General features: G+C 40.7%; 1 protein-coding gene across 2 annotated transcripts; it reads right to left on the bottom strand.

Annotated features, from left to right (window-relative positions):
- LOC136450578 (uncharacterized) lies at nucleotides 1–14,233 on the bottom strand. 2 transcript variants are annotated; one of them, XM_066451079.1, is made up of 19 exons: nucleotides 13,803–14,231; nucleotides 11,872–11,946; nucleotides 11,630–11,780; nucleotides 11,044–11,112; nucleotides 10,791–10,963; nucleotides 10,004–10,141; nucleotides 9,747–9,872; nucleotides 9,470–9,568; nucleotides 4,711–4,834; nucleotides 4,517–4,580; nucleotides 3,838–3,892; nucleotides 3,631–3,755; nucleotides 3,304–3,377; nucleotides 2,347–2,396; nucleotides 2,035–2,121; nucleotides 1,903–1,953; nucleotides 1,744–1,827; nucleotides 1,394–1,444; nucleotides 1–683 (listed from the first exon to the last, which is right to left on the bottom strand). In XM_066451079.1, the coding sequence occupies exons 1-19, from the start codon at nucleotides 14,142–14,144 to the stop codon at nucleotides 600–602; spliced, it is 2,022 nt and encodes a 673-aa protein (XP_066307176.1). In that variant the 5' UTR covers nucleotides 14,145–14,231; the 3' UTR covers nucleotides 1–599. The 2 variants fall into 2 exon arrangements, 1 of the variants encoding a protein (XP_066307176.1); XR_010758383.1 differs by lacking the exons at nucleotides 1–683; nucleotides 1,394–1,444; nucleotides 2,347–2,396 and having other exon boundaries at nucleotides 13,803–14,233.
- Between the last annotated feature and the right edge of the window lie 36 nt (nucleotides 14,234–14,269).

Raw genomic sequence — 14,269 nt, 5'->3', positions numbered from 1 at the left:
TTAGTTACAGGATAAAAACAAACGGTTTGAACACACCATCACTAACCAAAAAATAAAAAATGAAAGAAGGAAAAAAGGATGGACAATCGCAAATTCATCCTGTATTGATCAATGCTGGTGTAACAACGCTACAGGTTACAAATTTATTTGTTTCCTTGCATTTCTCACTAATAACACATGCTCATAAAATTGTCAACAAAGAAGACGGTTCAAACAAAATACCTAGGCCTGCCTTTCTTTCACTTTCATTTCTTGATCTTCCAAAGAAATACACCCTTCAAAGGTATATCTATGGGTGTTTAAAAATTCACCGTTAATGAGGCTATAAATAGATATAACCACCTTACAGCGTGGATCCTACCTCCAGTAGCTCCTATGATAGGCTTATTCTGTTAGTACCCAACCACATGAAACATCATTCCAATCCTGTGTGAACGTAAAACCTGGGTGAAACTGCTGGCAAAATGTGTTATCTGGTGAAGAACTCTGGTTGCTCTTCAACATTGAACACCAACCTATACATAAATGTTGTGTCTTTTGGATGATAACTTATACAGTAGTACTAGCAGTGCTTGATGTAAGTTGGTGTCTCTGGAATTTTAATCCATGGGCTTGTTTTTCATCATCTTACGTTTAGTGGAATCCAAGTACTTCTTCCGAAGACGTACAACCTTGGGAGTAACCTGATGAGGCTCAAATGTCAATATAAAGAAGATTGGTACTAGATGCCAGTTGCTTCAGGAACAAAATTGTAAATCGAGTAATAAGAGAACTCCTTTCTTTAATAAAGACTAGGTGTGTTACTCCAGCAAATTAGATTTCCTCTTTGGACTCACCTGCACTTTCAAGGAATCACCAAAACTAAACTAGCAAAATACTGCAGATGATACTTTTGTTAAAGAAACAAACCTACCTTCTATTAATTCCAAAATGCATGAAAGAGCTTATTAAATATTTTCTTCGTTTTAGCACTGACTTTTGTATACAAGTATGTAATTATAACACCGATTGATGTGCCCAGGGATACTCATTTCCACTATATGATATTGGTGACATCACACCCTATCTGGCTGCAAGAGATCATTTTGCATAGCCGCACAGAAATAATACTGCATTCTACCCTGGCTGCAGGATCTCCATTTGGTTTAGTGATTTAGTGTGTCCAATAATGTCAATAACCCCACAAAACCTTCCAGAAACTAACGTTACCGGGAGGATATCTGATTTCTGATCTATAGAGACCACCCAAGAGAGAAGAATTGGAACAAGACTTGGTGGTTGTAGAAGAATGAAATGCCCATGTACATTTGTTCCAGTCCTTACAAAATAGAATCAAAAGCTGAAATTTCTATAGGATTCTTTGTTTCAAGAATTAAGAACATATGATACTTGCCTCAATAAGCTCATCTGCAGCAACATATCCAATTGCCTCTTCCAAACTCATCTGCATGGTTCAACAATTTCTTTTAAGATTTTGCTGATAGCTAGAGGAATGTTAAACTTTTCATCAAACAAACAAATAAAAAAACCAAGCCTCATTTTTCCTCTGCTCTCATCAGATCTCGAACCCCAATGTGTGAACATAATATCATATGGCAATAATAGGTTCTAGAATTTGCATGGCTGATCTAAGTCACAGTGGACAATTAACCAATTGATCAGGCGTTGCAGTATTGTGTTTCCTTTACAGAAAAGAAACACCCTCTCTCATGATATCTCAGAAAAGAGCAAAAAAGAACATACCAATCGAGGTGGAGACAAACGAACATTTTCATCCTTTCCAGGGGCTCGGATGTTTGTAAGTTCTTTAGTTCTCACAGGATTCACCTGCCAAAGGTACATTGATTTCAAGTATGGAAAGAGAAAAAGAAATAGGCCGTGATTTGTATTTAATCATCTTACCTCAAGATCACTGTCACGTGAGTGCTCACCAACTATCATGCCTTCATATGCCTTTCAAACAGGAGGACGAAAGAGGGGTTAGTACAACTCTTACCCAAGATAGTAGCTGACAATAAAATGTATTATAGTTACCTCCATTCCAGGAGATACAAAGAGGATCCCGCGAGCTTCTAAACTCATAAGGGCATGTGAAGTGATAAGTCCCTTACCAACAGATATCTATATATATATGAACATAGAGAAATTTGAGTCAGAGTTGAACAGCACAGTGACATTTAGTCTTGTTTTTATTCAACATTCAACAAGACCCCTTTTTGTTCAGTTGTGCAAAATTATTTGCTAAAGGAGTATCTCATTAGCTTTCTAATTCTATGAACACATGTTTGGCAAACAAAGAGGACATGATAGAATAGAGAATTATCAAGTTGAAGAAAATGGCTCTACCAGAACTCCCTTTCTGACACTGCCAAGTGGACCTCTGTATTTAGCATATGCTGCAATCACAGGAAACCACACGTCAAATAACCATCAAGTCTAGTTAGTCCTCGGCAATTAGTAAGATTCAATTGTTTTGAACACGCAGGAGAGCTGGGCCATTATATTAAAAAAGAAGAAGGGGTAAAAGCCCTTACAAACCCACACACCCACACCATCCAGATTTTCATATGATAATGACCTGATTTGCTCATGCAAACAAATTAATGCGATATGACTCAGGTACACATTGCAGAAGGTACAAATGAAATTGAACTTGTTCGACTAATGGCCAAACAAAGCAGTCAATGTTGCTCATCTTATGTCACAACTAACATCATGTTACTGATTTACAACCTGCGCATATGTGTTGTACACACTGCTCGTGTAAACATAAGGGCAATTACCATCTAACCATGATAAACAGAGTGACATGATTCACAAATGCTTAAATCTAGCAAGCTATAGTTACATAAAAGTTTGTATCCAGTGTTGAAAGCTCCCACACATGGTGGGTGTCGGGAAGGGAATTTCTAAACAGCCCTACTTTTGTTTAATCTTGTGGAGAGACTCTACCACTTCACCGGGCAAAGTTCCAAATAGGGTAAATTTGGGTGCTCCCCATTTAATAGTTATGTTCAACTTATAAGATCACTTATCTTCATTCATCATTTCAGAGCTTATGTTTAATCTCTGACTTACGTCTTTCAATGAGCATTAGAACATTAACTACACAAAAATAACATCTCTGCTAAGCGCTCACATATCATTAAAACCTATAGATGAGTAAACTGGCAAGCCAGTTCATTATTTGCCTCCATGTTCGGATGAAAGTAATTTCAAGTTCTAGCAATAGCATAGATCAGTTACAGACTTGAATGTGAGCTAGCACTGAATTGAATTATCAATAAAAATATAGCATCATACCCTGGAAAGCACGGTGCATAAATCCAGTTCCACGTGTAAAGCTGCTGAAAATTCCTTTGACACCCACCAAACCCCTGCATTCCACAATAGATCATTTGATACTACAATAACAGAACTGGTTTAATACTCCACAGAAGGAAAAAGAAACTCTGGAATCCCACACTGATTGGTTATGCAGTAAACCCTGCTGGGAACAGGCGGATAGGTATTCCATAAGCATGAACAACTTAGGCTACAGCCTAAAGACAGTTATTCAGCAGATACCAGACATGCTTTTCTAGGTTCTATGGTGTAACCAATCATTAGCACAAAATACCAACTACTGACCTAGATGGACACGTCATGAAGATTCGAGTTCTTCCAGTTGTCCCAGGAACCGGGCCCATGTCAACTACTTCACCCTTCCTGTGTGTAATGGTTTCCAAGACGAATCCCACATGCTCTTCATCCACCTACAATATCTCATTGGTATTCAGAATTAATATTAGAAGAAAACAAAGATAAATTAGGCGATTCAACCATAGTTTCTTATACCTCAACAGTCACTTCTTCAATAGGCTCCAACCTTTCACCACGCTCTGTTTTATACCTATTTCAAGGAAAAAAATGAATACGCTAGCTGCAAATTGTTCACACATGAAGTTCCATGCCATAAAAAGGAATTACTTTTTTTGACCGTAAATACAGCAGGGGAGGCCCCCACTGTAAGAATTTTATTAAAAATAAGAAACAACGAAACAACTGAACAACTGTACAAACTAATAGAGGAAAACAAAACAGAAAACAGAAAAACTGTACAGAGCCTGAGAAGGGCGAGAAGGGGAACTCGAACTTAGCCAAAGAGGCTCAGCAAGGAAAGGAAAGCTGGTCCTTTTGAACCACAGAATCTAATATAGAAACCTAACATAGAAATAGATATCGAGCTACTCCAATTCGAAATGTAGGTTATTTTAGGATTCTAATCAAGTCAAACTTCTTTGATCTGATCCATCAATGCATGAAAAGTTAAATAAATTGATAACACATGGATGTCACTAGATTCATCATGGAAAATACTTTCACAATACATAACTCTATTTTAAATTAAATAGTATAACTTGAAAATAATTGTAAGTTGAAGTGTCATATTATAGACCATGCCAATGTCCTAAATGATCTATATTTGCAATCAGAGAGAATATAGTTTGCTATTACGTGAAAAATTGCAACTCACATCACTTTTGGAGGTGAAACCGAAAGCTCAAATCCCTCACGCCGCATGTTTTCGATTAATATTCCTGGAACATACACAGATCATCATTTTGTATTCTTGATTACACATTAAACAAAGTATGAGGAACTTCCAAACGAGTTAACTTAAGTTCAGTTATACAGTAGAATAGGTGTGGTTTCATCAACAATCCAGACCTAACTGAAGCTCTCCTCTTCCTTGAACTTCATAAGATTCTGATAATGGTCCAGGGAGAACAATAATAGCCAAATTCGTTTCTGCCTCTGCCATCAGGCGGTTACCAATTTTTGCTCCAGTTAGCTGCAAAATTATAGAAAGTAAAGCCATATGAGCAGTTGTTTTTGTATTCCTTTATAGCATGTTTGGTTCGCAACTCCGCCTATGTTGTCTCAACATAACAGGTCCCAAGCCCTGGTAAAGGAGGAGGGTTGTGATAGGCATGGCGAGCCAACGTTAAATCTAGCCATTCTAATGGAGATGAAACCCGAAAGAAAACCGTTGGAGCGTAACCTTCTTAGCGACGCGCCAGCGCCATATCGGAACCCGGCTATGGTGTTAAATGGGCAAGGGCCGGGTCGGCACCCCCTTGGTGACGCGCCGTGTCGCGATCTGGGCATGGTGTCAAGTGAGCAAGGATCGGGTCGTCGCTTCCTTAGTGGCGCGCTACATCGGCGCCCGGGTGTAGTGAAAAATGAGCAAGGGTCTTCACATCTGAGTTGACGGGTGCGAAGGGTAAGGAAGTTAGTCGAACCAACTAGGATCCGTTTAGGTAATTGGAATGTAGGGTCGCTTACAGGTAAGTTAAGAGAATTAGTTGATACCGCGACTAGGAGGCGTGTAAATATATTATGTGTTCAAGAGACTAAATGGAAGGGTCAGAAGGCGAAGGAGGTGAACAATACATGTTTCAAGCTTGGGTACACAGGGACAATCGGGAATAGAAATGGAGTAGGAGTTTTGATTGATAAGAGCCTCAAGAATGGTGTGGTGGGAGTGAGAAGGCAAGGAGATAGGATTATCTTAGTCAAGCTTGTCGGTGATATGGTCTTGAACGTAATTAGTGCGTATGCCCCCCAAGTAGGCCTCGACGAGAGTGCTAAGAGACAGTTCTGGAAAGACTTAGATAGACCGAATAGAGCTGTACCTAGTAGTGAGAAGCTTTTTATAGGAGGAGATCTTAATGGGCATGTAGGTACTACAAACGCAGGTTTCGAGGCAGTTCATGGAGGTTTTGGGTATGGTAGTAGGAATCAGGAGGGGGAGGAAGTTCTGGACTTCGCGGTAGCTTTTGACCTGATGATAGCCAACACTTTCTTTAGAAAGAGAGAATCTCATCTAGTGACCTTCAGTAGCGGACAACACTCTAGCCAGATTAACTTTGTCCTCGCAAGAAGAAAGGACAAACGAGCATGCTTGGGTTGCAATGTGATACCAGGGGAGTGTGTTGTTTCTCAACATAAGCTTTTGGTGGCAGACTTTCGTTTTCAGGTGCGTGCCCGTAGGGATAAACAAGCTAAGATTGAAAGAACAAAGTGGTGAAAACTGAAAGGGGAGACGCCAGAGGTATTCAGGGAAAGGGTTATCAAAGAGGGCTCTTGGAAGGAAGAAGAGGACATAAACATGTGGGAGAAGATGGCAACCAACATTCGGAAGGTGGCCTCAGAGGTGTGTGGAGTAACCAAAGGAAGTGGAGGCGAGGCTAAAGATACTTGGTGGTGGAACGAGGAAGTCCAAAGGGCTATTAAGGAGAAGAAAGAATGCTATAGACGCTTGTACCATGACAGGAGTGTGGACAACATAGAGAAGTACAAGGTGGCAAGACTGCAAAGCGAGCTGTAAGTGTGGCAAATGGTAGAACGTACGAGGATCTTTACTAACATTTGAGTACAAAGGAAGGAGAGAAGGACATTTATAGGATGGCTAGGGTTCGTGAGAGAAAAACAAGGGACTTCAACCAAATTAATTGCATTAAGGATGAAAGGGAGCATCTCTTGATGAAAGAGGATGAGATCCGACATCAATGGCAAGAGTATTTTGACAAATTGTTCAATGGTGAAAATACGGACACAACCTTTCAGTTGAATGACTCTTTTGATGACACCAATAGGCGCTTTGTGCGGAGAATCCAAGAATCTGATGTCAGAGAAGCGTTGAAAAGGATTAAAGGCGGTAAGGCGATGGAACCGGATGGTATCCCAATCGAGATGTGGAGATGCCTCAGGGACATAGTTATAGTATGGCTAACCAAGCTGTTCAACCATATTTTTCGATCGAACAAGATGCCTGACAAGTGGAGAAGTATATTGGTACCAATCTACAAGAATAAAAGAGATATTCAAAGTTGTACTAATTACCAGAGAATTAAGTTGATGAGCCATACTATGAAACTATGGGAGAGAGTTATCGAGCATCGCTTGAGAGAAATAACGCGGGTCTCTATGAACCAATTTGGTTTTATGCCCGGAAGATCAACCATGGAAGCCATTTTCTTAATAAGACAGGTTATGGAGCGGTATAGGGGTAAGAAGGACCTACATATGGTTTTTATTGACTTGGAGAAGGCTTATGATAAAATACCAAGGAATGTTATGTGGTGGGCTTTGAACAAACATAAAGTCCCAACGAAGTACGTCGGGCTCATTAAGGACATGTACAACAATGTTGTGACTAGTGTTCGAACAAGTGATGGAGACACGGATGACTTCCCGATTAGGATAGGACTACATCAAAGGTCAGCTTTGAGCCCTTATCTGTTTGCCTTAGTGATGGATGAAGTCACAAGAGACATACAAGGGGACATCCCTTGGTGTATGCTTTTCGCGGACGATGTAGTGCTAGTTGATGAAAGCCGGACATGAGTGAATAAAAAACTGGAGTTATGGCAGGAGACTTTGGAGTCCAAAGGCTTTAGACTCAGTAGAACTAAAACTGAGTATATGAGATGTGACTTTGGCACTACTACTCGGGAGGAGGAAGATATTAGTTTGGAAGGTCAAGTAGTGCCTAGGAAGGATACCTTTCGATATTTAGAATCAATGCTACAGAGAGACGGGGATATTGATGAAGATGTTAGCCATAAAATCAAAGCAGGGTGGATGAAGTGGCGCCAAGCATCTGGTGTCCTATGTGACAAAAGGATACCACAGAAGCTAAAAGGCAAGTTTTATAGGACGGCGATTAGACCTGCTATGTTGTATGGTGCAGAATGTTGGCCTACGAAAAGACGACATGTTCAACAGATAAGTGTCGCGGAAATGCGTATGTTGTGTTGGATTTGCGGTCATACAAGAAGGGATCGAGTTCAGAACGATGATATACGCGATAGATTAAGGGTAGCACCAATTGAAGAAAAGTTTTTTCAACACCGGTTGAAATGGTTTGGACATATCCAACGGAGACCTCCAGAGGCACCGCTGCGTAGTGAAATCCTAAGTCAGGATAGTAACGTGAAGAGAGGCAGAGTAAGACCGAAGTTGACTTGGGTAGAGGCAATAAAATGAGACTTGAAAGGATGGAATATACCCAAAGACTTAGCCTTAGATAGGAGTGCTTGGAAAACAACTATTCACATGTCTGAACCTTGATTGCTTCTGCTGGGTTTCAACTCTAGCCTACCCCAACTTGTTTGGGACTTAAAGGCTTTGTTGCTGTTGTTGTTGTATAGCATGTTTGGTTTGCGTGATGACTCTATGGAATCATTGGAACCAGAAACTGAACCTCCCTGAGCTGTTTGGTTTGCAGCGCGAGCTGAACTCAGCGGTCACAAAGACACTCTGCACAGTGCTCCCGCAAGCCAACAGCTAGGTGATTCTGCAGAATGGATCCATTCCGAGAAAATGACAGATGGACCCGTTCTAGTTGCATGCTGGACTAACTCATGTCAGATAAAACTCAATCCATGAACCAAACACGCTGTTAGCAAATACAAATTTTATATTCCTAGCTTTAAAATGACATACTAGAATGTCATCCTATATATTTAATCAAGTTCAGTCCAGTCCAACTGTCCATGTTTAGTCAGTACTGAGCAACAAGTGAAGCTGGTCGATAATAGCTCTTATTGGATGTATGCCTTTAACCAAATGAGGCTGATCGGTGGTGTTCCGTTTAGGAAAATGACAACAAGAAGTATCATTAAGTCTTGACTTAGTTATCAAATTAATGAATCATATGAATTTGGTTGGGGTAGACGGGATAGCACAAAGAACTGGCTAGTTTCCCTCCCTCAGGAGGCTCTGACTGCTTCTTTTGGGTTCTTGCTTGGTTTACAAAGGAGATGGTGTGCTCTTTATGTAGAGACTAGCACACCTGCTAACAGATTGATAAGGCTAACAGATGGATATGCACATCTAACAAACTAACTAGTTAACCACTAACTAATGCGAGTAACATAGTTCCTGGATGCAAGCTTCTGTTGGCTGGCCGGTGCACTGCTTCTACTGTGCATCCTGCTGCTGCTCAAGGCCAAGGCCCATGTCCATAACAATGACAGAAACTACATTCTGATTAGTAGTTTAAGTAAAGGGGTGGAGCAAATCTATATCTATATCTATATATCTTATATTTGCAAACCCCACTAGCATGTTTCTCTCTCCATGCAAGCTATCCACATCATGCACTTGATTTGTCAATCAAAATAAATAAGGTACACTGATTGTTCTGTAACAACTTTCAGGGGGCTCAAGGTAATCATAAATCAAATATTAAATCACGACTCATCTAGGTCTAGTTGATTTTTGTAATTTTGTTTTGTGATAAACATAAGCTGAAATCTTATTTTATCTCATATATCATACTCTTGTTTTTACAAGTGTGCAAGCTCTTTAATCTTCTGTTCACAAAATCCAATGGAAAGACTAAGGTTTGATTGGAAGAAAATAAAAATAATAAGAACACCATTAAGTACGATGTAGAGGGAAGTTATTTGGTACTTACATGAGTGCCATCCCGGCCAGCCAACGGTGAATCATTCACGCCAAATGTCATGGATATTGTGGGAGGATCCAACTCAATTGTAGGCAGAGCAGTCAATACCTAAAAATAGCAACCACTTTACATGTTTGCAAACTAAATAATTAAGTGTTATTGATGCTTGTATTTTTTATGATTTGATCAAACCTTGTCCTAAAGGACATGTTTTTATGACCAGAGGTAGAAGTAAATTTGAGGCAACTGACAAGGTTAAGTAGCCAATCAAAGCATATAGTGCTACCTCTGAATTTGCCACAGTATGTCCAATTGCTGGAGCAGCCAATCCTGCCATTGAAATTATATCACCAGCCCCTGCAGCCTCTACTGTTACCATACTTGTGCCTTTCTTTTTCATGAGTTTGACAACCTAGATTATTTAGTATAATTTGTATAAGTCATTGAGGCTTTTCAGTAAGACAATATTAACACATAATGAAGGGGAAAAAAAAGAATATTATCAGAATTTGAAAGGAAAAGGGGCACAATGTTCTGATAGACCTTTCCATCTTCAATCTTCTGAACTCCATCATCTGTACTGCGAAGACCATGGACTTTGTCACCAACACGGACAACACCAGATCTTACTCTCCCAGTGAGTATTCGTCCTAGATAAAAATCACGTTCCATCATGGAAACCTGTGAAAGAAAAGTGAATTACTACCTTCAAAGTGAGATTTTATGTGTTTGACTGGGAGCATTCCTGCCTGGGACCAGGCTCTTGGTGTAGCAAGGACTTATCCTTCTGTTATTCTTTACTGATAATCTCATTCATTTAAACAGAGAGCAATTCCTTAAACATATTGCGACTGGGTTCAGGATCAGTACTGGGACATGGTAGCCATAAATGAAGGTCAAGGGGTGATGAGGGTAGGTGTAGGATGCTAGCTTGGAACGTGGGCCATGAGCCATCCTACGTGCCTCTTGACAGTACTTCCCTCATCCCTTCCACCTACACTAAATCCGGCCAACCTCCTTTTGTTTATGATGTCCTCTCACCAGGTACCAACCCAAGCAGTAATAGAGATCACTGGTGAACAGTAAATGGGATGGCAAATCGGTACCATGGACTGTGGCATCGAAGCGAATATTGTAAGAATGAAAGGCCTGTTTATTCTTCTAGTTGCAAATCAAGCGGAACTCATACAAATAAAGACATTTCCTATGGCCAGTGATTCTACTATATCACCATATGCATAACTAAGGATGGAATTAAAGAAAGAAATTGCAGACACAACCCTCATCTCAAACAAAATCAAGTTTTGGTGTTCTTCAAGTACATACTAACCAACATTTGGAATGGAGCCTCAAGATCAGCTTTTGGTGAAGGAACATGCTGTACAATGGAATCGAGCAATGAAGACATATTCTTTGCATTATCAGGGGGGCTCTTAGTGAAAGTTAAGGAAGCCCACCCTTCTTTAGCGGATGCATAAAGAACTGGGAAATCTAACTGTTCTTCTGCAAAATCCAAACAAAACAAGTTCACAAAAAGAAAAGAAAGAACTTTAAAGAAACCAAATTGAAGAGCAGGACTGGACCTGTAGCACCAAGGTTTGCAAAAAGATCAAAAACCAAGCTCTCTACTTCATTGCAGGTTTCTTCAGAAACTGTTGATGCAACATAAGAGAGTTAAACAATTGTGGATAGCATCATTTCATCTAATTAAAAGAAGTCTACATTGCATAAAGTTCAGCTTCCAAATTAAATTTGGCAAACAAACAAACATTTAGAAGTTTTGGTCAAAACCATTTCATCTTAATTTACTTATTTCTAGTGGTTCCTGATGGGGGGAAATCTTAAAGCATCTACATTCTACTTGTTTTTCCCTTGCCTTATTTAAATCAACCTATCATTCAACCCATTTAACTTCAGATGTCATGTAGTCTGCATTTAGTCATATTAGTGTAACAAATTAGATGTACATGCTCACCATAAGACTCTTTATCAGTTAGTTTACTCGAACAAACTAGTACAAACAATGGTGCAATGGCATTTCAGTTAAAATGATGAACACTAGAAATGGTTTCCCTGTAAAGAAAAATCGTTTCGTTGTGTCTTTAACCTGATCCATTGCAATCAGAAAATACTACTGAAATAACGTTAACATCTGATAATGATGCAGACCTGAAGGCCTATCAACCTTGTTGAGGAGAAGAATTGGGCGCAAGCCATACTTCAAAGCCTTTGAAAGCACAAATTTAGTTTGTGCTAAAGGTCCCTCTCCAGCATCAACAACCAAGACAGCTCCTTCCACCATCCCAACAACTCGTTCAACCTGCAACAAATTTGGCAATGATCATATTGTACATCACATCAAAATCTACATTTCAGTACAAATCATAGAAAATTATATGAGGACCACATACCTCACCACCAAAATCAGCGTGGCCAGGTGTATCGACCATGTTGAGTTCATTTTCCCTCCAAGGGACAGAAGTGACCTAAAAGTAGCCAACATCAGCAAGCAGTGTTGCTAAAGGTTTCATATGGCATGCTCTATATTGAATACAGCAATACTTCACTATAGTGCAGGAACTTAGGAATAGGAAATAAGGGTATGCTAATCAGAGTGGATTATGAGCACCTGATTTCCATGTGATTTGTCCAGCATGTTTATCAACCAGACTATGCAGATGTTAGTTCAAATCAATCTTGCATATGGTGAAAGAGTGCACATGTGGTGTAAACATCAAAACTAACTTGGCACACGAGATATTACATAAGTTAGCTGGCATGCCAAACTTGTATCATTAGTGTTATCCTAAACGGTAAACAGTCGGTCACTTGCTGTTTAGCCATTATTCGGGCTAAACAGCCACTTAGTCGGGCAAAACGGCCATTTAAACGGGATAAAAGGTCATATCATATCAACAGGTCAGATTAATGCTATATCTTACTAAACATACAAAGGGAATACAATGATTTGTAGTCTGAAATTATTTTATTAACTTCAATTTAGTGAGAACTACTGGAACACAATTAATCCTTTTTTCCTAAGTTCTTGACTAGATTCTTCATTTCTGATTTACTAGACACATAATGGAAGTGCCGCATAATGGTTGTAAATCAAGCTCTTCAAGATCATGTAAGAATGTTCTGAGCCTACAGTCAGTAGCAAGTTAAGTATCATCCACATGCAAAGTAGCAGTTAGTAGATCCTATTCTGTATACAGCCTAATATCAGATAAATACCTGATTACTAATCTAATTATGAGACCCTTGTAATTGAAGTGCTGATAACATCACAGTTTTTGTGTCATTTCAGCTCTAAGCCTCTAACAAGCAGGGTAATTAAGACTAAATTTAGGTATAAAAATTTAACATGATATGTTGTGTGTACATTAACAAGAGAAATCAGATGGCAAGTTAATCATTGCAGGAATAATGAATCAGAAATGATCTACACAAAAATCTTCTATACACAGTGTAGTGGTTTCCAATCGCAACTTAACAATTCTTTATGCAGCACCGACACACCGATTTGTCACTCTTGATTCTAGAATGTGGATTGATGTCATATCAGATTTTATATTTGCTGCATGAAGACAAGTAGCCTAAAGGGGCGTACCCAGTGCAGAGAGCTCCCGCTCTGTGCGGGGTCTGGGGAAGGGTGTCAGTGGCAAGCTTTACCCTCACCTATGCAATGCGAGGAGACCGCGATTCGAACCCGGGATCTTCCGGTCACAGGCGGTAAGACTCTACCGCTTGCACCAGGCCCGCTTGCACCAGAAAAGTAGCCTAACATATAATAAATGATATACTTACTACAGATCATAGGAAAGTTCTAAACTTCTAATACAGTCCACTCACGCTATCGACGAAAAAAAAGCGAGGATTAAGTGATCACTGCAATGATGCATGAGAGTGCGGGTAATGTTGAATAAAGAGTTTAGGGCCAAATGCTACTTTCGTTTCTCACGGAATGGAAATGGGCATAACGTATTTGTAAATTGATACAATCATACAAATGAACCACATGAGTCATCAAGCACAGTATACACTTCAGAACAGTAGTTGAACCAATCGTGACATGCTAACATCCATCTTCTGACCAATTCGAATTCAAACACAACGAAGTCAATTAAAGGACGAAGTGTTACTCAGGACTCAGGAGTGCATGTCAAAATTATGGGACACAGAAACCAAAAATTGAGAATGGCCTCTGAGGCGGATTATGTTAAGATCATTGCTGTGATGCACGCAACTTGCCCAACGAAATGGTAGTAGGATAAGAATCCCGGCTCCAGCCTCACTAACCACGCATGCAAGCACGGGCCCTGCGAGATGTGTTACCTACCTTGGAGGCAATGGTGATGCCGCGCTCGCGCTCAAGGCTGATGGAATCCATGGCGCGCTCGTGGGGGATATCGGCCCCGCACTGTCGCAGGAGCCGGTCCATGAGCGTCGTCTTCCCATGGTCGACGTGGGCTATCACCGCCACGTTGCGGATGCGGGACGGGTCCATGACGCCGCCGGGCGTGAAAGCAGGCGAGACGGCGGTTGACGCCGCCGCAGAGGAGTAGAGGCGGCGTAGAAGGGAAGACCCCAGCGCCGACGGGGAGGAGGCATGGGAAAGAGATTGGATATGTGCCCGGCTCGCCGATGAGCGGAGACCGCGGAGCAAAAGGGTTGCAGCCATCTCGTTCGCGGCGGTGGCGGCGACGGCAGCTGGGAAGGGTGGATCGTGATATTTTTGCGCTGTCGGGAGCCGAAAGCCCACGCGCCGCAGCAGCTCGAGGGTTTTGGGGTTTCAGTTGACGTGCG

The sequence above is a fragment of the Miscanthus floridulus genome, chromosome 5 (assembly GCF_019320115.1).
Source record: "Miscanthus floridulus cultivar M001 chromosome 5, ASM1932011v1, whole genome shotgun sequence".
NCBI lineage: Eukaryota > Viridiplantae > Streptophyta > Magnoliopsida > Poales > Poaceae > Miscanthus > Miscanthus floridulus.
This window is presented reverse-complemented; position numbering and strand designations above follow the sequence as displayed.

Bases quoted from the DNA above. Each gene is read 5' to 3' on its own strand.
- LOC136450578 (XM_066451079.1), bottom strand. From the start codon at position 14,144: ATGGCTGCAACCCTTTTGCTCCGCGGTCTCCGCTCATCGGCGAGCCGG. The intron at 11,947-13,802 runs GTAGGTAACACA...GGCTACTTTTAG, and splicing joins GCATCACCATTGCCTCCAAG to GTCACTTCTGTCCCTTGGAG. The intron at 9,873-10,003 runs GTCTATCAGAAC...TAAATAATCTAG, and splicing joins AGAAGATTGAAGATGGAAAG to GTTGTCAAACTCATGAAAAA.